The sequence below is a fragment of the Giraffa tippelskirchi genome, chromosome 1 (genome assembly GCF_054371585.1).
Source record: "Giraffa tippelskirchi isolate mGirTip1 chromosome 1, T2T-mGirTip1v1.2.pri, whole genome shotgun sequence".
Classification (NCBI taxonomy): domain Eukaryota; kingdom Metazoa; phylum Chordata; class Mammalia; order Artiodactyla; family Giraffidae; genus Giraffa; species Giraffa tippelskirchi.
Genome location: NC_137275.1, coordinates 214,235,422 through 214,258,273, shown reverse-complemented (window position 1 = coordinate 214,258,273; position 22,852 = coordinate 214,235,422). Strand labels below are relative to the sequence as shown.

Sequence of the window (22,852 nt, the reverse complement as noted above, 5' to 3'; positions counted from 1 at the left end):
TCATATCTACAGTTAACTACATTTATTTTGCTAAACATGGAGATATAAAATATATTGTGTTGGCCAAAAAGATTATTCAGGTTTTCTGTAAGATGGTATAGAAAACCCAAACAAACATTTTGAATCAACCCAATATATTGTGCTATAGGTTAGCATAGCCAATTTGAAGAATAATTTGCAATAGGTAGTGAATATGAGTCTGTATAAGCCCCAAAACAAGTACTTTTACTTCTAGATATATTTGTAGACCTTCCATGGGTCACACAAAGAGCTATGTACAATAACATTCATTGATTCATTGTTTGTAATGGCAAAGAAAAGATACAACCTACATCTCCACCACTAGAAGGATGAATTAATATATATGTACTCATTCAATGGAACACTATACACGGCAGTTATGATGAGTGAAATAGAATGGACACATTAAAAAATGATGCAGACAGAATAAAGATTACTGGACACTAAAATATGATATATTTATGGAAAGTTCTAAAACATGCAAAACCATTAGATATAATTTATGTATACAGACATATATAGTGTATAGTATAATGATAAAAACATGCATGGAAACAATCAATGCCAAACTCCAGAGAAGTTATCTCTCAAGAGAGAAAGAAATGAGAGCTGGGAGAAGTAACAAGAGGGCTTGAATGGTATTGTTAATATTAATTTCTTTATAACATATTAAGCAAATATTACAAAATGACAATGGACAAAGCTGGCTAGGGGACTTCATTATTTTACTCTGTCATATACTTGGCACACTGGCACATTCTTGGCTCCATGGGATCAGGGACATTGTTCAGGTGACTACTATCTTCTCAGAACCTAGAAAGTGCCTGATGTGTAATAGGTCCTGGATAAATTGTTAACCAGGTGAATGAATAAATGATTCTCTGCCAATTCTGTACATCTGCAATAATCCTTTTAAAGTAAAAATAATACTATATAAATGAAAAATATATAAACCAATATGCTTTCCCATAGCACATAAATAAGTCAGTATATATGTGGAAAAACTGGAAAACATTTTAAAATGTGCTTTTCCATAGTACAGGTTTGAGAAATTTGTGTAGAAGGAAGTTGTAGGGTCAAGGAGGAGGCTTTGGGGGAAATTTAATGTTTGCAGAGGCTTCCAAAATAAAAACACAGGTTTAAAGATGGCAGGGAGGGGGAACTGGATTGATTCACAGTCGGAATAAGTTACCCTAAAGTGATGGTGTGGGGCTCTCTGGGTGTTAAGCCAACCAAGGACTGATCCAACCCAACAGCCCCTGTCTTCTTGAGCTACATGATTTTCTAACCAGACCAGAACAGATTTGTTATCAGTTTCTAAAAAAACAAACAAACAAAAATCCAAATAGCCCATTGGTTGTGCCCTCTAGTCCAAACATCTTCCAGATCCATGAGCATGGGAAGGTCTTGTCCAGCCCAGCACACAGCACAGCAAAGCACAGTCTCGTATACCACTGTTGCATAGATGCTAACATTTCAAGGCAATCATCCCATTCAGAAAAAGGTAGGGAGGAAAAAAAACCCATCAGGAAATGGCAAACCACGACAGCATGCACTTGGGTCAGGCATGCAGGAAGACCAAGACAAACAAGTGGAAAAGTACCTCGGAAGTCACCTTGCAAGAGAGTAACTTAGAGGTGTACTGGCAGAGAGGGAAAAACCAGGGTTAGTAAATGGCAGAGACACAGGGAACACCCCTCAGCTGGGGACCAGCACCACGTGGGGGGCGGGGGTGGGGTGTCGGGGGGGAGGGGACAGGAGGGGAAGTGACATCAGGAGACCAGGACACACCCACACCAAGACTTGCTTCATCTGATATCAGTTTATTTAAAAGTGTATCTTTTGCAGCAAGCAGATACCCTATAATTCCTTCATAAAAATATCAGATAAGCCAGACTTTGTTAATTCAAGATTTGTCACTTCCATTTGCTCTGATCTGAATTAACAAGATTCTTTCCCTTGTTGTTTATGCAACCAGCTGCCCCCCAGCAAGATCCTTAAGGGTCATGTTGGACTCGTTAGAATCTGTAGTCATCTGTAGACAAACAGCCCTTTCCTCTTCCTGTAGGCCTCTCTGAGGCCAAAGTAGTCTTGTCATCTGTTATCCCATGAAAAGAAGACCCTAACCATAGACAAAGAATGGTTTGAATGCAAGGTTTGTGGAGGCAGATTCTCTGAACCTGATCTAAGGATGGCACTGCCATGAGACAGCAAGCAGCCTGCTTCATCTTTACCTTGGGGGGCCTAGATAGGTTCCTGAGAATGAGGTGATTATGTAGGAACTAGAATGATCCTTTAGTTCCTCTAGGAAACTAAAAGTCACTGTAAAGAAAGCTCAGCGAAAAAATGTCCTGGCTGTGGGTGATGACTTAGAAGGACCGACTTTTGACAGCTCCCTCCAGACTTGTGGTCATGACCTTGCATTTACACTGCATGGGACTTAGAAGGCACTGACTGGTTTCTGGCAGGGTGACCATAGGCTGGATGGGGGATCATATGACTGTGATCACCGACTGCTTCTTAGGTGTTGCATTTGAAAAACCATGTTGCATCATGATCAGACTGATGACCAGGGGCTGATGGAATGTGGAGTGTTCCCCTCCTCTGCACGTTCCTAGGGTATGTGTGAGAAACTGAGAGGGCTGGGGGCACGAAGCATCACTGAGGGTGACTGAGCTTTCAGCCTGCGGTGTAGGGGCACTGGAGGCGGACAAGCTTCCTCCACCCACCGAGTGAGGGTTCAGCTAGAATTTCCCAAAGGTGTCTTGGTCTGGAAGGAAGTGTGTGTCAGGAATTCTTGGAAAAGTAGTGACTTCTAGCCCAGGAATTAACCCAGGAATCAAAGAGACCTTGGTTTAACCCAGGAATCAAAGAGGTCTTCTCTTATTCCAAGACAGGCAGGAAAGGCTGAAAGCCCTCTCAGTAACTACCTTGGGGACAAGAGAACGAAAGAGAACACAGGAAAACCCACCAAGGGTAGATTCTGTGCGAGGCGTGAGAATGGGGCTGAAAGCCCAGGAGGCTGTACTTTATACTCAGCACAGCATCCCTTCCACGAGAAAGGGAAAGCAAAGTCTACCAAACAAGTTCAAGAGCACCCCGACTCAAGAACTCATTGCCTTCCAAAACTCAGGTCAGGTTGGAGGAAAAACTGGCCAGAAAAGCAGTGTTGCCTCAATATCCTTCCTTTGCAAGGTACCAAGAAACCCTACAGGAAATTATGATTCATTAGGACCTTATGAGTTGCATGAATGACCAGAGAGAGCATCAGGACCAGATAGGGGACATCTCCATGTAAGATAACGTTTCCAGACAAGAGAAACCTATACTACGAGCAGGATGGCTGCTCGGCACAGAAACACCAGGTGGGGGGATGGATGAGGTTGAACTCAGTCCCCAAGTCTCCTCCCCAGCTGTGTAGCCGACTCAGGACTGCATCCTCACAGAGTTCTGGAAAAGGCTGTCTTTTCCTAAGTCTCACAAGAGTCCTGTATAGGCTGGTAAACAGCCCAGGGTAAGTGGGTAGAGTTGGGGGTTAGAAACGCTCCCACCCCCAAATTAGCCAAGGGGCCCACTAAGAGGTGGAGCCTGGCTGAACCTCAAGCATGGTGACACTCATCAATGACCACGCCAAGCAGAAGGCCCCAGCCCAGGCGGATGAAGAACGTTGTTACTGAACGTCCAGGTCTGAGATGGGGAACGAGGATGGCCATTGGGGGGTTCACTTTTTCAGAAAAGGGTGTTTTTTTTCTGGTTCCTTGTCAGTGATTTCATCCCCAACTGCAAAATGAAGCAAAACATCCACAGATGACTTTCACATCATCGAAACAGTGACTCCCTGGGTAGATGTTCCCAGAGAGAGAGATTCATGATTTCATATTTCATCTTCTGTCCTTCTCTGAGCCCTCACTTTGGTTCTAGCAGGAGAGAGGCCAGCTGAAGAATATGAAAAAGAGCACGACATACTGCACACCTGCCTCAGTGCCACCGCCTGCCAGGGATTCCTTGAGCCAGAGGCTTCCCTCTTATCCCACATATGATATTTTATCAAGTGGGGAAATGGAAGGTCCTGAACTAGGGACAGGTCTCCAGGCGCCAGCGCTACTCTGGGGTAGAGGGATGCTATACCTGTTTTGATGGTAAGGGTCAGTTTTTTCCCCTAGATAGGCTGGCAAAAACTACTCATGGAAACTGCAGGCACAGTTACATTTGTCTTATCTTTCTTCTCTCCTCCCACTCTCAGTAACATCATTGTACCCAGAGCATCACTATGCACACATCCCAATTTGTTTTTAAGCCTGCCTTCTCCTTGGAAAGTACACTATGTACTTTCATTCAGTTCAGAAAGAGCTTGCTACTTTCTAAGGGTGAACACTTGGTTGGGTCCTGATCACTCGTGAGGGACTCATAGCTGCCAAGCGGCTTTGGGGAAGAAATAGTGGCAGGCCCAAGTGCTGAGTCACAATGGACCCAGATGAGTTAGGATGATAGAAGCTGGAGGAGCTAAGAAGCCACATCTTACCCCGAACACTGTGTATGTGGATGGACCAAGGAGAAAAGAATTACCCTTCTGGGGCAGGGTAGCCAGTGACAAAATTCGGGCTTCAAGCCATCTGTCTACTCCCTGTGGTTAATATTCTGGTATGAGAGACAATTAAAGAAGGGCCACAGATCAGCTAGAAAAAGAGATGAAGGCTTGTTCATTCCTACAGGTAAACTTCAACATATTCTGCAGTGATTGATGGTGACACAATAGAAAGATTCCCTGAATCAAAAGGACTAAGACAGGTTAACAGGAGGCTCTGAGGTGAAGTCTCACTGATGATCATTCATTTGCTTTAGAAGCAACTGTCATATACTGTTCCTTTGCTTCTTCCAGATTTGGGTCTCTTAAAAGAGATACAGTAGGTTGGATAGATTTTTTTTTCTATCCCGAAGAACTTTCAACAGCGAAAAACTTGGTTCTCTTGTAGTATCAACGACAGTGCAGAACACTTGGCCTTGACTTTGAGATCTGGGGATATGAACAGTTTGCTTAGTAGGTTTCTTCTTTATTTAAAATGTTGATATACTTGAAAAAAAAACACAAACAAACAGAGACAGGAGTGTGTAAGTGAAGGGCAATCAGCATTAAAAGGCTGATTCCAAGCAGCTTCCTTCATGCAAAGGGGGAAATCCAACCTGAGTAGTATATGTCAGGTGGCTGCCTAAGTGTCAGAGTCTGTTTACCTCTGCCTATGACATGAGGACAAGAAGGCTCTTTACTTCTAGGTATGGCGTTTTCCCCTGACACCTGCCCTTGAACAAAAAAGGCATGCACAAGAGATACAGAGAGGGTGCTTCAAAATCCCTCGTCTGGGTCACATGCAAAGTGATCCATTAGTTCCTCCATATCCCCACATCCCAGCCAATTTCCACCAAGCTTGCCGATATACGGTGTGAAATCGTACAGACAGCCCTAAGCTTCAAGACGGTCACAGGCTCCAGGAAATACCTACAGGTTAACTCCATAATTTTAAGAAGGGCTCAAAGAAGGGCAGAAAGGGTCTTACAGGCTCAGAGAAGGAGCCCCAGTGGTGGAAACCTCAGCGGCAGCCATCAAGAGCCAGGCCCATCCCACCATGTAATACAGAGAACAGCCCAGAAATATTCCAGCCCAAAAGAGGAGCTGGGTTAGCTTTCCAAGCAATTGAGGTACAAGCCCAAGTAAGAGGTGGCTGAGAGACACCAAGTGGGTCATTCAGCTGCCATAGGCACGTGCACTTTCTTTCTTTCTTTACCACTAAAACGTTCAGTATCTGGCTTCAACCCCAGAAATCCTTTAACTCAGCCAACTAGAATATGAAAGGCAGTTAATCAGCATGGAATTCCTACTACGAGCCCCATCGTGTTCAAGTTTAAGGTGAGCAAAGAATTTATCATCCAAACTGGGGCACTTTTAAGAGGGAAAGGGGATGCTATTAATAATTACACGAGGAGAAGAGGCAGAACCCAGGACTGTCCTGGGTCAACTGGGGCATATCCTCAACCGCCCTGAGCTATTTCAGGGGAGGAGGTGGTTACCTCAATAAATGCTAAGGGACAGAAGCCAGCAGACTCCGAGGAAGTTGACATGGACCCGAGGCTGATCCCTAGGCTCCTGGCTGTGCAGGCTGTGGGGAACAAGGGCTCTTAAGTCTCTTACAGAGAAAGAAACCACACAGCAGACGACTTCCTTTGCAGCTGATGGGAAGTCACATGCAAAGTTTTCGGAGTTGAGGGTAGCAGGGTAGCTGCGTGGTTTTTAACTGTCATTTTATTTATTTATTTATTTATTTTTGAAAATAATTTTTTTTTTTTTATAAATTTATTTATTTTAGTTGGGGACTAATTACTTTACAGTGTCATTTTAAAAGGCTCTTTCCTGCCAAACTGTTCACATGGGGTTGGTAACAGCCCAAAACATACTGAGTCTTCAGAGCACTGTGTACCATTTATAGGGATTGCCCGGAGCAGACACTGAAGGATCAGCCTCGTCATAGTTCTCTGCAGCGATCCCTGACCTTTATGGCACCAGGGACCAGCTTCACAGAAGACAATTTTTCCACGGACCAGGGTCGGGATGGGGGGGATGGTTTCAGGATGATTCAAGTGCATTACATTTATTGTGCACTTTATTTCTATTATTATTACATCAACTCCATCTCAGATCATCAGTCATTGGATCCCAGAGGTTGGGGACTCCTGCTTAGAGAAATAACATCTATACAGAGCAGGCGAGCAATGGTTGTGGTCAGCTCCCTGGTGTCTGTGGGTGATTTCAGGGAGCTTACGTCCTTCTTTCTGTGTTCCCCCTGCATGATATCTTTCTACACATCCCATATCTCAGGCACAAGCCGTGCCAGTAGATTCAGACCAGAACTTGCCGGCAAAAAGACCCACTCTTTGCATGAAGAATGTTTTTGAGAAACAAGACAAACCCCAACCCAACTCCAGGCATGTTAAACCACACATTTGAAAACTGGTGCTGGCACCATGATGCTGGCCAGACAACCGCACACACATCAGAGCCTGATCCACAGTATCTTACACCAGGCGATGCTCACCCTCGGATGCAGGAAAGAGGAAAGGAGGGGAAACTTACACTACTATCATCCATTCTCTCGCGCCTTTTAGATTTGTGTGTCTCATAGTCTTCCATGAGGGTCTGCATCAGGTTCTTGGGCCGCTGCGATCCGGCAGCCTCTTCGGGGGCTAAGTCAGGCTGCAAGCTGGGACCTTCAGGTGTGGGGGATGGAGGAGGTTTGACTTTCTCTATTTTCCCTGAAACAAACAACACGAAGAGAACACCCTTTCTAATAAGCTTGTCTGCTCATGACAGCTTTCGGAAAGAAGAGAACGCTGGCAAAAAAGCAGCTTGTGATACAGAGCGTGGTACCAGAACGATGGTTAAGTGCAGGTCATTTTATTACAAGGATCCAAGCGCTTAAACACATCCAACAAAGACCTCAAGGAAACTGGTTCTAAAGTCAGTTAGACCAAAGAGACCTGTCAAGCACTTTGCAAACACATGTCAGACAGACAGACAGACACATAGACAGACAGACACTGGCTCTGGTTGTTTTGGGGACATGTTTATTCTACTTGAATCTTAAAGACCCATTTCTTACAGATAAGGAAAATTGAGGCTCTGCAAAGGGAAGGCTGTGCTGAGTCACCAGGAGGCTGGTGATGGTATCCAGGTCTTCCGGTTTCCGTCCCAGGCTCTTTCTCCTCTATCAGAGGTCACCGATGGTTAGATGACCAGCCCGAGATTTTTGTATGGACAGCATGTGTTGTAAAACCCCTGAATGAGAACTAAGCCTGTTCTTCCCGGTCTTACATCGATCAGCCAGCTTCACTTTTTACCTTACCTGCCATGGTCCTGAAAGCATTTAGGTTTGAGTTCCCAGATCTTAAGGAATGAATGCCAACAACGGCAGCTTCAGTGTTGTAGGAAGGGGGTGTGCCAGAATTGGGAAAGATGAGGTTTCAGCTTTTGAGATGCCAAACAGGAATTCTCAGGATGAGATTAGATCCACAGTCACAGTGGTGTGGTGATGTCAGGCACTGCCACTAAGACTGCCTGCATCCCACCCTCTTGGGAAATGCCTGGCCCTGACTTCTGGCCCAGGTAGGAGTGGGTTTTATTGCCAGAGCCCCAAATGCACCTCTGAGAAGTACCTTCAGGTCCAACAGTCATATGTTGCCCCTTGTGGGAGACACAGGGACTGTAAACAAGGAACGTAGAGAAAACACACAAAATATATGGGGCCATTCAAGCACAAAAGTTTGGAAACTACCAGGGGAGGTTCAAGACCTACTTGACCCTCTCCTGCAGACCCAGGATGAAGGTAGCTCATCTTTCTTTGCTTTACTCCTCAGACTGCCTGATGCAGCCAGCCAGAATCACAAGTGAAGCCTGGGGTCTGTGTCTCTATGTGGGTGGCTATAAGACTTTACCAGACAGAGCTCCTTGATGGGAGGTGGGAAGCCCCTCAGAGCTTAGGAAGCTTGGGTTTTAATTTCTGCTCTCCCATGAACCAGCCATGAGGTTGGCTGTTGACAACCATGTTATATTCTCACTTTAATCTTGGATTGATCACTTAGGTTCTCCAAGTTTCAACTTTTCCCTAGCTAGGAAATGAGAATACGAGGAGATGCTGTCTTATAAGTCCACTCTAACTCAAACATTTTGCTATTCTATCAAATACATTTGGCAAGAAGATCAACCTTTACCAGTTAAAAAAAAAAGTATATGGCCAACCCATTTGCCAATTATGTAGGAAATTATTTTTAATACATGGGCACCATTACATTAGTAACTTAATGAAACTCACTGCTTTGATCTCAATTACCCAGATCATTGGTAAAAAGTCTTTTGATATTAACAGTAAGGGTACAAATATTTGAAGGTCTTGAAATCCTCTGGAAATGGTTTCTATTTTTTATTATGAAAATCAGGGAATGCTATCATTATGCCAATGGACTTATCAACTATATTAACATTTATCAAGATTTTACCACTCCTGTTTCATCTATCCTACCTGCCTGCCCTCCTCCCACCCCTCTGTACGAAAATATTTGAAGCAATCTCAGACCTCAGGCAATATAATTCTGGAATACTTAGTATGTATTTCTAAAAATTTTGATTAATTTTTATAATGAAGCTTTGAGAAATAATACAGCCCAGTGGCCACCACAGCAGTTCTAGAGCCAGTTTGCTTAGGTTTGAGTTCATTACTTAGCAGCAAAATACCCTTGGGCAAGTTACTTGTTTTTTTTTTTTTTTTTAAGTTTTTCTATCTCAGTTTCCTAATCTATAAAACTGGCATGTTGATAGAGGTACCTACCTCATACAGTTGGTACAAGAACCAAATTAATATTTATAAAGTTAATCTTTAGAACAGTAAGCATCCAATGAGTCTAGTTATTATTTATTTGGAATCTCAAAGAACAATTATGTCTATGGAGTAAGAATGAGCAATTTCATAAGAAATTCTGCATCAAAATTTTGCAACTCTTTTAAAACTAGAAACAGATACCAAAAGATCAGGTTGGTCACTTTCCAACTGACCTCTCAAGAGGTCCCAATCATCTCCTACTAGCCATTCCTCCAGTACTAAACTCCTAGAAAGACAGTCTATATTCACTGCCTCAAACTCCACCCCTTCACACATACCACAATAGGACCCCTGACTCATAACACTTTGTTTATACTTCTGTGAAAGCCTTTTTCACACACTGACTTGTGTCACATATGGTTGTTTACATTTTTCTTCTCAGTTAAGCTATAAAGTCACCTGAAGATACGAACCATTTCAATCGGAGGCTAAGAATCCCCCTAACTTATCTGAATATACACTCAACTACAGCAGGACCCTGTCTGCCCTGGTCACTGCCAGATCCAGCACCAACTGTGGTATCTGGCACAAGGCAGGAGTTCATGGCTGTTGAATGAACCAGTAAGTCCAGTAAGTGTTGGACTTACTGGAAGTAAGTATTGTCTGTTGAATGAACCAGTCAGTATTATGAAATACACATCAGTTCAGTTCAGTCGCTCAGTCGTGTCCGACTCTTTGCGACCCCAATAGCAGCCACTAATTAAATAACTTGTGGGACAGAATTCCCAATACAGAATCTGAGGAAAGAGTTTAAATGTCTTCACCAAAGCACATGAAATGAAACAATTGTGGTCTACAGAACCACAGACACAAACAGCTTTGGAGAAACAACAAACACATTTATACAGCATTTCAATGATAGGTTTATTCATGTCACTTGATCCTTAAAACAACCCTGGGATGTAGTAATCAGGGTGGATGTCATGACATCTCTGAACAGTTTAGACCCTGGAGGCTCAGATGCTTAACACCAGTCCAAATTATATTAGCTAGCAACAATCAGGGTTAGGTCTGGAACCCAAATTGTGTTGATTGTTGCTAAATTATGTAATTGGGTGTGTGCTGAAAGAGAATAACAGAAGGTGAAAAGGTACTACAGAGAAGTGGTTGGCTATTAAACATTAAAGCCATTTCCTGTTTCTTTCTTAGTATTCCAGCAAATCCATCCCTGAAGCCAGTTTTACGGGTTACAACCACTAGAGGTCACATGGGTAACAGGAACCAAAGACTGCCTTAGCAAGGTCTGCAGTGGCGGCTTCCAGAGAAGGTGGCTGAGACATCTGGGAGAGAACAGGTTTCAGATAACCAAGCTCACGTCTGAGCCTCAGGAGAAGCAGTCACAGGTCCCCAGAGAAAGGAGACACTGACCCCACCCCTAGACCTCTGGTCGGGTTGATATCGGGGGAGGTTAGCTTGGTGGGGCTTCTCTGCTGTGATCTTGTATGGTTCCAACTAAGCCTGGAATTCTCACACCATCTTAGGAATCACACAGGTCATCAAAAACCTAGTTTGCAGCCCAATCAAGTTTTCCCCTTGATTTGTTGTTGTTGTTCAGTTGCTAAGTCATGTCCGACTCTTTGGGACCCCCTGGACTGTAGTAAACCAGGCTCCTCTGTTCATGGGGTTCTCCAGGCAACAACACAATAATGGGTTGCCATTTCCTTCAGGGGATCTTCCCAGACCAGGGATCGAACCCAGGTCTTCTGCACTGGCAGGGAGATTCTTTACCATTGAGCCACCAGGGAAGTCCCTTTTCCCCTTGGTCAGGATGGTGAAAAGTGTCTCATGTTCATCCCCCAGTAGTAGACACTGCAGACACCACCGTTTGGGCCTCATGACACAAACAAGTAAACAAGTGATGCAAATACTTTGTGGTACAGGCCTGAGAAGTCCCTCTCATCCTTGTCTACAGCTCTGGAAGGCCTCTTGAAATTCCTTGGCCCTTAGGACACAACCCATCAGAATCGTCAAACAGTGATGGTTATCTCTGGTGTTTGCTGGCATGTACCCAGATTCCACTACCCTCAGGTTCCATCTCCACTTGTCTCAACAAAACTTGTTCTCAGTCTGTTCAACTGGAGAAGGACTGAATAGCTGACAGTAACTGAAAGTGGCCTCTATTTCAATGATAAACATCCTGCTATCTAGTTTCTTACCTGGGCAGAATACTCTACAAAACATTTCTCTTAAAGGAGCCCAGTTAGCATCCCTGGGGTGTCATGTAGACCTCAGGGCAGACCTGTGTTGGTCTTGGCCGAGAGCTGGTAGCTGACATTTACAGAGCAGGGGTAATGTGAGTTTTACGACTGGCACAGGAACCAAAAGAACAAAGCTAGATTGCAATTCGGAGTGGAGGGTAGAAAATGTTCTCAAGTTTACGTCATACACATGGTTTTGTCCAAAGTATTCCATCTAGAGTAATTTTAGATTTAAGCATTTAAAGGTGTCTGATGATAAGCAGCTTCACTTGGCACGATGATGCCAAAGTTGTGTTTCTAAAATCATGTCCTATTACCTTAGCTTTGTAAGATAGTACTCAATGCTGCCAACAGTCAAAAAGTCATTGGTCAAATAAATTTGAGACATACTGGACTAAAGAAAGTTTTAAAGATAAAACAAGATAGATTTTCTTTATCAGAGGACTTCTCCGAAGTTTTAGTGCTAATATGACTGTGAATCTCTAGTTTAAGGATGGGTGTCCAGCACTTCTCAAATTTATTTAATTAGAGAACCTCATTTCATAGAATCCCTATTAACATCTCAAGGAAAACAGTTTGGGAAATTACCATTCTATACTAGTTAACCATTAACCACCAATTGCAGGCACAAGTTCAGCTAATAATTAAGTATGGGCACAAAGCTTATGCATAAGAACTTTTATTACTGTTTGTTTCTTTGTTTATAATTACATATGTGGAACAACAAAAGCATCTGACTACGGGACAAGGGTTAAATTAGCTATGGCTTATTCAGGTGTTGGCATATTATTTAGCCATAATAAATCATGTTTTAGTCTCTCAAATTTAAAGGAATAACTACAGTCATGGGAAGTTACTCAAAATACATTAAGAGAAAAAGAGGATTACAAAAGCAGAAATATTGCAGGGGTTTAAGTGTGCAGGCTCTAGAGCTGGACTGCCCTGTTTAAATCTTAGTTCATTACTTATTAGCTGTGTAAAAGTTTAAAAAAAAGTGCACACATGACACATAGTAAAAACTAAATTAGGGTAAGATGAACAGTCTATGGTGGGCAGAATAAAGGCTTCCACAAGCATATCCAAGCCCTAATTTCCTAAACTTGTGACTATATTATTTTACATGGCAAAAGGACTTTGAAGGTGTGATTAAGTTAAGGACTTTGAGATGGGAAGACTATTCTAGATTATCCAGTTTGGCCAAATGTAATCAAAGGGTCCTCATAAAAAGAGATGGAGGAGGATCAGAGAGCGAGATTTGAAGATGCTATGTGGTTGGCTTTGAAGATGAAGGAGAAGGTCACAAGCCAAGGAATGCAGGCAGCCTGCAGAACTGGAAAAGGGAGGGAAATGGTTCTCCCTAAGAGCCTATAGAAGGAACACAGCCCCACCAACATCTTGACTGTACCCAAGAATGACTATATTTTAATGTTTGAAATGCTAAAACATGATACCACAGATTTTGTGGCTTTAACAGCAGAAATGATTTTCTCATCCTTCTGGAGGCTGGAAGTGTGAGATCAGCATGGGTACCAGCATGCTCAAGTTCTAGTGACAGTATTCTTCCTGTTGTGCAGATGGCTAACCTTCCTGCCATGATCACACATCACAGAGAGAGAAGGGGCTCTCTGGTCTTTCTGTATAAGGGCACTAATACTGTCATGAGTGGCCTCACCCTCATGACCTCATCTAACTCTAATTATTCACAGGGGCCCTGTCTCCAACTACCATCACATCAGGGTTTAGGCCCTCAACAACTTGAGGGGGGCAAAATTCAGTCCACAGCTGACACATTTCACATTTCTGACCTCAAGAACTATAATAAATGTGTGTTAAGTCACTATGTGCTGTGCTGTGCTCAGTCATGTCTGACTCTCTGTGGCTCCACGGACAGTAGCCTGCCAAGCTCCTCTGTCCATGGAATTTTCCAGGCAAGAATACTGGAGCAGGTTGCTATTTCCTACTCCAGGGCATCTTCCAGACCCAGAGGTTGAAAACCATCTCTTTCATCTCCAGAATTGGCAGGTGGATTCTTTACCACTAGTGCTACCTGGGAAGGCCTGTTAAATCACTGCATTTGTGATTTGCTACAGCAATAGTAGACTAATACACATATAGACCTAATGTTACCTTCCACGCATGTAAGTGCACGAGAATAATTAGATAGGTAGTGGTTAGGATTACAAATCACTTTGACCTTTATTCTTTGTTCTCCAAATTTTTTCTGTAATAAGCACGAATTAATTTTAAATTATACAACAAGCCAGAATTTTTTTCCTTTAGGTATTACTACACATGCTAAGAAGAGTAGATAAAGTTGAGGCTTTAACCTTCATGGACTAGGCAGATCCAGAAGCTCTTGTGTCTCACCAGGCAGCACAGGCCCAGGGGAACTCCTGAGTTAACCCCTCCTGGAGGCCTCAGAGAAGCACTGGTCTTGTCTGCGTGACATGGGAGGCAGACTGAGGAGCAAAGAGGGCAGCAGAATTTCACTCTCAATTCGAATTTGTGTTTCCTGTTTATTATAAATAGTTAAGACACTTTCTGATTCAAAGAGAGCGAGCCATGCCTTGACTCACTTCTGGCTTTTCCAAACAAGATGGATTTCCCTGTACTGATAGGGGAAGAAAGAAAACCCCACAATTCCTCCCACTCAAGGGAACCAGAGTGGAGGCTGCATGTCCTGGGTACACAGTTGCTGCCATTCCTGATGGTCCACACCCTCCCTTATCAGGAAGAGGACTAACTTCTATGAAGCCAAGAGGGTGGATTCCTAAAGTTTAGAAAATTGTTTCAGTCATAGGATTCTGGTGATTATGACATTCTATATACATGGCATCTGACGTCTTAAAAGTCAAAGATCCTTTGTTTCTACATTTCTCAAAAGAAAAGAGAAAGCCATCACCCACTCTTAAAACCACACTGAACAAAGACGCCCACCAAATAACATGCCTTGGCCCAAGCCTCCTTCAATGATCTCCTTTCTTCACAGAGCCTTGGGGTGCACTTGCAAACATCTAAACGACGCACAGATCACCAGAAAGAAAGGAGTCCAGACTTACATTTTGCAATTCCATTTCCTCCCAGTACAAGGGAATATCCTGCCTGTTGGATCCCACGGGCTTATATGGTTCCAGCTGTGACCCACACACCCTTGCTCCTTTCATCTCCTCCTGTGAAGGCCCCAGGAGTGGGAGAATGTGATGATATGAATCTTCAGACTATAAGTCTAGCTCAGAAATGAGAAATGAGAAATATCCCTACCTGCTGACACAGGTCTTAGAAACTTCCAAATCCAAATATTACTACTTCAAGGTAAGGCAGGATGAGTTGGGATGAGTTGTCATTTCTCTGAACGAAGTTGGAAAATGAAAACTGGAGAAGTAAAGAGTTTTGCATCTCCAGGGCAAATATAGTTTAAGACCAAAAAAAGAAAACAATTTAACTAAACCAGTAAGAATGAAAATCATGGTAAGTAGCGATTCCTGGACCAAGATCTTTTGGTTAAACACATTTCTACCAACATGGTAAGCCTGGCTCTATGAAGATTACCCCCACTCCCTAAAAGAAAATATTTTCATGGTGATTTGTAATTTCATTCTCACCCAACATGCTTAATAATGGCCTTTGTTTTTTGAAATCACAGGTGACTACTGAAAGCTAGTTGTGAACTCAGATGTTATGAGAGAAACTAATTCTAAGGAAGTAACGAATACTTCTCAGGACTAGAAAGCAATTTTATAAAGCATGTTGTGCCATTTATGTCAGGCTCCCAATAGCTGTTGAATAACTCTTAAGTAACTCTGCTAAAAGTTTTCTAAGTCTTTTCCTAAAACATAACAAAAACTGCAATAACAACAAAAATAATAATAACTCTAATGGGAAGCCTTTTGTGTACTGACTGTATTAACTTATTGATGAGGCTGATGCTATTTTATTCCCAGTGTACTGATGAAGAAACTGAGATTTAGAGAGGTGAAGTAAGTTAGTTACACAGCTAACAAGAAGCAGAATCAGGATTTAAACTTTAGAGATGAATCCAGAGAAATGACTGTCACATTTAAGCACATAATTCTCCTTGCCCATCTTTAGTATAAATTTATATTTGAGTACTCATCTCACATGCTAGTAAAGTAATGCTCAAAATTCTCCAAGCCAGGCTTCAGCAATACGTGAACCGTGAACTTCCAGATGTTCAAGCTGGTTTTAGAAAAGGCAGAGGAACCGGAGATCAAACTGCCAACATCCGGTAGATCATCGAAAAAGCAAGAGAGTTCCAGAAAAACATCTATTTCTGCTTTATTGACTATGCCAAAGCCTTTGACTGTGTGGATCACAATAAACTGTGGAAAATTCTGAAAGAGATGGGAATACCAGACCATCTGACCTGTCTCTTGAGAAACCTGTATGCAGGTCAGGAAGCAACAGTTAGAACGGGACATGGAACAACAGACTGGTTCCAAATAGGAAAAGGAGTACGTCAAGGCTGTATATTGTCACCCTGCTTATTTAACTTCTATGCAGAGTACATCATGAGAAACGCTGGGCTGGAAGAAACACAAGCTGGAATCAAGATTGCCGGGAGAAATATCAATAACCTCAGATATGCAGAGGACACCACCCTTACGGCAGAAAGCGAAGAAGAACTAAAGGACCTCTTGATGAAAGTGAAAGAGGAGAGTGAAAAAGTTGGCTTAAAGCTCAACATTCAGAAAACTAAGATCATGGCATCTGGTCCCATCACTTCATGGCAAATAGATGGGGAAACAGTGGAAACAGTGTCAGACTTTATTTTTGGGGGCTCCAAAATCACTGCTGATGGTGATTGCAGCCATGAAATTAAAAGACGCTTACTCCTTGGAAGGAAGGTTATGACCCAACCTAGATAGCATATTGAAAAGCAGAGACATTACTTTGTCAACAAAGGTCTGTCTAGTCAAGGCTATGGCTTTTCCTGTAGTCATGTATGGATGTGAGAGTTGGACTGTAAAGAAAGCTGAGTGCCGAAGAATTGATGCTTTTGAACTGTGGTGTTGGAGAAGACTCTTGAGAGTCCCTTGGACCGCAAGAAGATCCAACCAGTCCATCCTAAAGGAGATCAGTCCTGGGTGTTCATTGGAAGGACTGATGTTGAAGCTGAAATTCCAATACTTTGGCCACCTTATGCGAAGAGTTGACTCACTGGAAGAGACCCTAAAGCTGGGAAGGGTTGGGGGCAGGAGGACAAGGGGACGACAGAGGATGAGATGGTTGGATGGCATCACCGACTCGAAGGACATGGGTTTGGGTAGACCCTGGGAGTTGGTGATGGACAGGGAGGCCTGGCGTGCTGCGATTCATGGGGTCGCAAAGGGTTGGACACGACTGAGCAACTGAACTGAACTGAAACTGAAATGAGAAATAAAAGATGGACTGAGAACACTGTGATGTCAGATGCATACAACTTTTGGGGAAACCTTTGATGTTTACCAAGGCCATGAGAAATAAAATATCATTACAGGTGATATGGATGTATTCCCCAGGGCTCTAATGGCCTGTCCTGCATACACTTCCCATGACCGGCCCTGGTCCTCCACCCTGTAAGTAGTAAGTAGTTTATTCACAAAGATGAACTGTATCTGAAATACCAGTCTCCCTAGGGAAGCACATGCCAAGTCGCCACAGTTAGTACAAGACTGTCATATCCTGCCCTAAACGCCAACTGTCATGATGGCTATCTTGCTTCCAGGACTGGCTTAGATGAAATCTAGCTCACATTTCTTATGAGGCATTAGAGCAGGAATTTTATAAGAATTAGGTCCTTTGATTCCTCTCTTTGTTCTCAGCTCATGACTGCATATTTATTTGCACATGATTGAGACTGAATTTTTGGAAGCAGCTCTCCTAACTTGGAGCACAGAGTAGCCAGACATAGGAAAAGGAGCACCACGTTGTGTCCCCAGCAAGGCAGGGGACAATCCAGACACCCTGGGTATACCAGAAGACCCAGAACAATCAGCAGTGACAATAGAACCTGTTGCAGAAGGGAGTGGTGGGAAGTGTTGTTCTTTTCCAAAGTTCTACGATCCAGAAGCCATGACCATAGGCTTGTCACAGAACGAAGACCAGAGTCTGTATCTTCTCAGAAGTGAGGCTGATGGGTTTAACCATGGCAGTGGCCTTTTTAAACCACTGAAGGCAATGTCCAAAAAGAACTTTGAATTCTGTAACTTGAGAAGTCCTGATTTCATCGTGTACCTTCATCCTTTGCCAAACACTATTTTGATCTAAACTTTCTTACCAATCCCTTTCTAAATGGCATGCATTTTTTTTTTTTTTTAATGAACCTATTTGCTGGGTTCAGCTACATAAAATACAAGGAGTTTCTGGTTCAAGGCAGAAGGAACAATCTTAAAGAGCAAAAGAGAACAAAAGTGGAGAGAAGACATGGTGTTCAACGAACACTAGTAAATGAATTTGGTCAGCTCTGGCCCCACTTTGCTGAAAGTGTCTAGGCAGTGGAGTGAATGCTTATTCCCACTCATTCTCAGATTAAGAAATAGATTCCTTGCCTGAGTTCCCATTCCTTTCAGGCAATGAGCCTCTCTCTGGAGTGAATGACTGAGTTTCCTCCTGGGCATAAACGTTCAGGAAGAACTCACAAGAGCAGCCAGGCTAGATGGCTGACGTTAGTCCCTTGGCCGTCTGCTTACATCTTGGGACAGTACCAGCAGTTTTCCCTACTGTAATTTGAAGCACTGGAATTAAGTTCTGAAAGCACAAAGGAACCATCCTAGGTCACTAGGGTAGCACTGTCTCATGGCCTCTGCAAGAAAATTCATCCACCTAGATCACTGGGAGCAGAGGACTCCAGAGCAATCGTGGCTCCAAAAAGGAGGGGGAGGAGGACCCAAGAGAAAGCATGGGTTAGCCCTGAGACTGGGAGAGGGTAGAGGGAGACTTGAGTGGAGAGGGGGACGGTTGCTATGCGTCTCACAGACCTCAGAGGCAGACGAGCAGGTCCAGCAGAGAGCGAGAAATGGTGTACAAAGACTAAGGCCTTTGAAGTCAAGTAAGCCTGAGCTTGACCCTGGCTTTTCCACTTGCTAGCTGGGTGACCTCAGGCAAGTGGCCTAATCTCTCTGGGCTTTGTTACTGGAAAGGGAATAATACTACAAGTTCATGATCTCTTAAGGGACAATTCCAAACCTCCCCCCACCCCCCCGCCCCCAAGAAAGCTCTAAAAACAAAATTTTATCATAACTTCTTTGGCAACAAAACCTGATGTGAACCAGCATGAGTGTCTTCTTGGTCTTTACTGATTCCACTAAATAGAACTAATTCTTTAAGTTTCACAACAGAAATCGAATCTGATGACAGGTGTTGCTCTGGACCTTACTGGGTATGTTAAATACTATTACATGCATTGAACTGCTTTTCTAAGTAATAGTATGTACACTTTACGGCCTTTCTAAAATAAGAAAAATGTGGACTCTATCTGGAAAAATATGGAATATACTCTCAAGAGTTTGGATAATTTGGATTCTATCTTAGAGGGCTGCTGCTGGGAGGATTAAATGTGAGAATGAAAAGGAGTAAACTGTGTATGAAGGAATTAGAATAGTACGCAACGTTAAGCTCTTGGTGAGTTGTAGCTACCACGATTAGGATTGTGTCACCATCGAATGTTCTTACAAGGTGGTAGATATAACTGTCTGTAGGAAGCTCCACGTTCAGCTTTAGAACCTTTACACAAGGACTTCCCTGGAAACCCAGTGGTTAAGGCATTTCCACTACAGGGGTCATGGGTTTGATCCCTGGTTGGGGAGTTAAGATCCCATATGCCTTGTGGCGTGGTCAAATAAACAAATAAAATTGTAAAACGAAACGAAACAAAAAAAGAACCTTTACACAGTCAGCTGGGCCCCTTCAAGTGGCACAATTTGTACCTGCCAGCAGGACAGGGAAACACTAGGCACTCCTGAAGGACAGCCCTCTCTGAGCCGGACCTGGGAGGGAATACCTCCATCAGTCACCCATACGAGGTCTTCTACTCTGTGGAGGACTGGGGGCATCTCAAGTGAGACTCACAAGGAGATCAAATGAGTCAATCCTAAAGGAGATCAACCCTGAATATTCAGTGGAAGGACTGATGCTGAAGCTCTAATACTCTGGCCACCTGATATGTAGAGTCAACTCACTGGAGAAGACTCTGATGCTGGGAAAGATTGACAGCAGGAGAAGAGAGGGCGGCAGGGGATGAGACGGTTAGAGAGCATCACCAACCCAATGGACATGAATTTGAGCAACTCCAGGAGACAGTGATGGACAGGGAAGCCTGGAGCACTGTAGTCTATGGGGTTGCAAAGAGACATGACTTCGCAACTGAACAACAAGTGAGACTCAACTAATCCAGCTCTGTTTATCATGGGACAAGGCCACCAAGCTCTGCTGTGTAAATATTGTGCTGATACAAATATTTTTTCTACCTAGGACTTTTTCTTTGTGACAGTGGAAGATAATGAAGGGAAAAGAAAAATACCCAGTCCAAAAACTTTATAATAATATAATCATAATCACACATGCAATCCTAATTCAAACTGACCACAGAAGTCAAAAACCCTTGGAAATCTTATTTTTATAAGATGTATATCTATTACATCTTCCCACATATTAAAAGACCTCAACGGACAAGTTATGGGACTCAATATTCATATCTTTGCCTTGACCGCTACCTAGAATGTCCCATTGGGCAAACTGTCTGACTTGGTAGATCAATTCAACACCTGGCATGAAAACGCAAACTACTTCAAAAAACTATGCTAATCATCACCTAACTAACTGGGTTTCTCTGGCCGGCCAAGAACTGGGAAGTGAAACCAGGATATCTAATAATACACACAGCCCTAAAGAGAGAACTGTCTGTTGACACCCTTCCTCTGAAAACACATTTTGAAAAGGTCTTGATTGTAATTTGAATCAAATGTTTGAGTTTCCCTCCCAAACTCACTCCTCAAGGGTGTTTTTCGGCAGTGTGGGGGTTACACCTTCAAATCAGGCTCGAGTACCTGCTGAAGAGGTTCCCTTATTCTCTAACTACCGTCCCACATCCTGCAAGCACCCAGGGCACTCGTCAAAGCGGTGGCAGGCCTTTAGACCTACGTAGAAAAGAAGCTGGTGGGACAGACTCAGGAAAGCGGAATAACTTTTAAAATCCATCAGTTCCTGGGTGAAGGCAGGACAGCTTTAGCGGTGTGGAGATAATCACCCCTTTGAAAAATCCTCCCTGGCTTCCCACTGATCACAGGATAAGGTGTAAAATCTAAAACTGTTAACATGCTTCACTGTCTGGCTCCAAATCAACTTTCTTTTGTTTTGTTTTAATCTCTTCCTTTAACCCACCCTAACTTTATTTAAGCACCTCAAATGTGCTCTTCCTTTGGGGCCTCTCTAAGGGCCCTTCCTTGTGACTGGAACATCCTCTTCCAACTGAACCCAACTTCTACGCCTTCAGTTCAAAGCTTAGATGATAGCTTCGAGAGAAAGAAGACTTTTGTTACCCTCCCTATAAGGTGGTCTTCCTCGCCCCACGCTAACACGTCTCCACGCTTCTCTGTGATGAAACGGCTATCTTTGTTGGATGCTTCTATTACTGAACTAAGTTCCCTGAGGGTGAGGACTTTATCTGCCTTTTTCATTTCCGTATGAACAAATGCCACACAAACCCTACTTAAACTCTTCTTCCTTTAAAAATCACATAAGAGGGACTTTCCTAGCAGTCCAGTGGTAAAGACTTAGACGCCCAATGCAGGGGTGGGAGCTCCATCCCCAGTCGAGGAGCTCGATCCTATAGGCCTCGTGGCCAACCCCCCCCACCCCCAAAACACAAACAATATTGTAACAAATTCAAAAGACTTGAAAAATGGTCCACATTAAAAAAAAAAAAAAAAGCTTTAAATAAAAAATCACATAAGATCCAATGAGATTAAATTTCCGTCAAATTTCTCCTAATAATTAATATTTGAAAATGATTACATACTTTTGAAGACAGAATCCCATCATCTTCCAGTCTCAAAAGGGAAGGGAACCAAATGCAATAACAAGTATCTTTTCAACACCCAGGAAATATTTGGAAAGCACTTCTCTTTCCTTATCACATTTTGGCTCTGAGAGAATTTTACTTGCCTTAAGATTTTAGGATTCCAACATGTCACCAGCATAATTTCTACCATAGGAGATGTTAAAAAGTGTATTTTTCATCACTTAATATCAGATTGTCACTATGAGTCACGCAATGAACTGGCTCAATCACCTCTAATGGCATGAAATATGGAGTAGGGATGCAGAGTAGGGATGCAGCAACATCTCCATTCACAAAACCAAAACTGGAGCCAACAGTTCTGATCCTGACCGTGAATGGTCCAGTTTGGCGGCTCAGAGTGATGCGTCAGCCTCCTTCCTGATCATGAATTAAGAAGCTGGCTGGCCAAACAATAATCGAAACATTTTCAGGCATGGATAGAAAAAGGCCACCTTTTGCCTTCAGTTCCTTTCAATCCGTGTTGGGATTAATTTTGGGAAGTCCTGCCACCTACTTCCAATGTTCTAGAGATGAACATGAAGAAATGAGCTGCACAACAGGTCATTATCATGACTGTGCTCAGTGTGACAATCAGACCCAAGCAGGCTTGCAGGGATGAATTACCATCTTACTAAAGGGGCAGGAATCAACCCTGCAGGGATGGAATATGGGGGGAGGAGATTAACATTAACATGGGGGGAGGGGATTAACATTAGCATAGGGAGAAGTACAAGGAAATCAATATGGGGCTGCAGGGGACATACATTAGGATTCTGTCTTAAGTCTGGTGGGAAGCCTGACAAACCACAGCAGGTCAGGAAAGTGTTGAAATGTCTTAATTTTTGTTTGTGTGCTAGAAAAATATGGAAGCAATATGGTAAGGGGTTCAGTTAAGAGGTGGAGAGGAGAAAGTTAAAAATACCACTGAGCATATGCAATGCAGAGAAGGTTCCAGGTAAGTGGAACAGCTGTAACTGATCAGAGAGCCATGGAATCTGCCTGCCATGGGAGCAGAAGTTGTTGAGATGCCTGCAAAGATTTCCTCCATTAGTGAGACTGCAGGCTCTTATGGAGGTCCTTTACAATCACGCCCTTGTGATGGTAGGCTCCCCAGATTGGGCTGAATTCAAGTGGTACCAAAGCTTTTTCCAGGA

General features: G+C 43.2%; 1 protein-coding gene across 26 annotated transcripts in view; it reads right to left on the bottom strand.

The window, feature by feature from the left end:
• Positions 1-22,852, bottom strand: part of PALM2AKAP2 (PALM2 and AKAP2 fusion) — a 473,479-nt gene that overhangs the window by 7,605 nt on the left and 443,022 nt on the right. For 21 of the 26 annotated variants that reach the window (XM_081526427.1, XM_081526404.1, XM_081526316.1 and 18 more), the window contains one exon: positions 7,145-7,323. The exons of 3 other annotated variants lie outside the window; for them this stretch is intronic. In XM_081526427.1, the coding sequence (XP_081382553.1) occupies positions 7,145-7,323 (179 nt within the window). Of the gene's footprint in view, positions 1-1,624; positions 1,664-7,144; positions 7,324-22,852 lie in introns of all 26 variants that reach the window. 2 more of the 26 variants (XM_081526305.1, XM_081526528.1) reach the window with 1 other exon arrangement.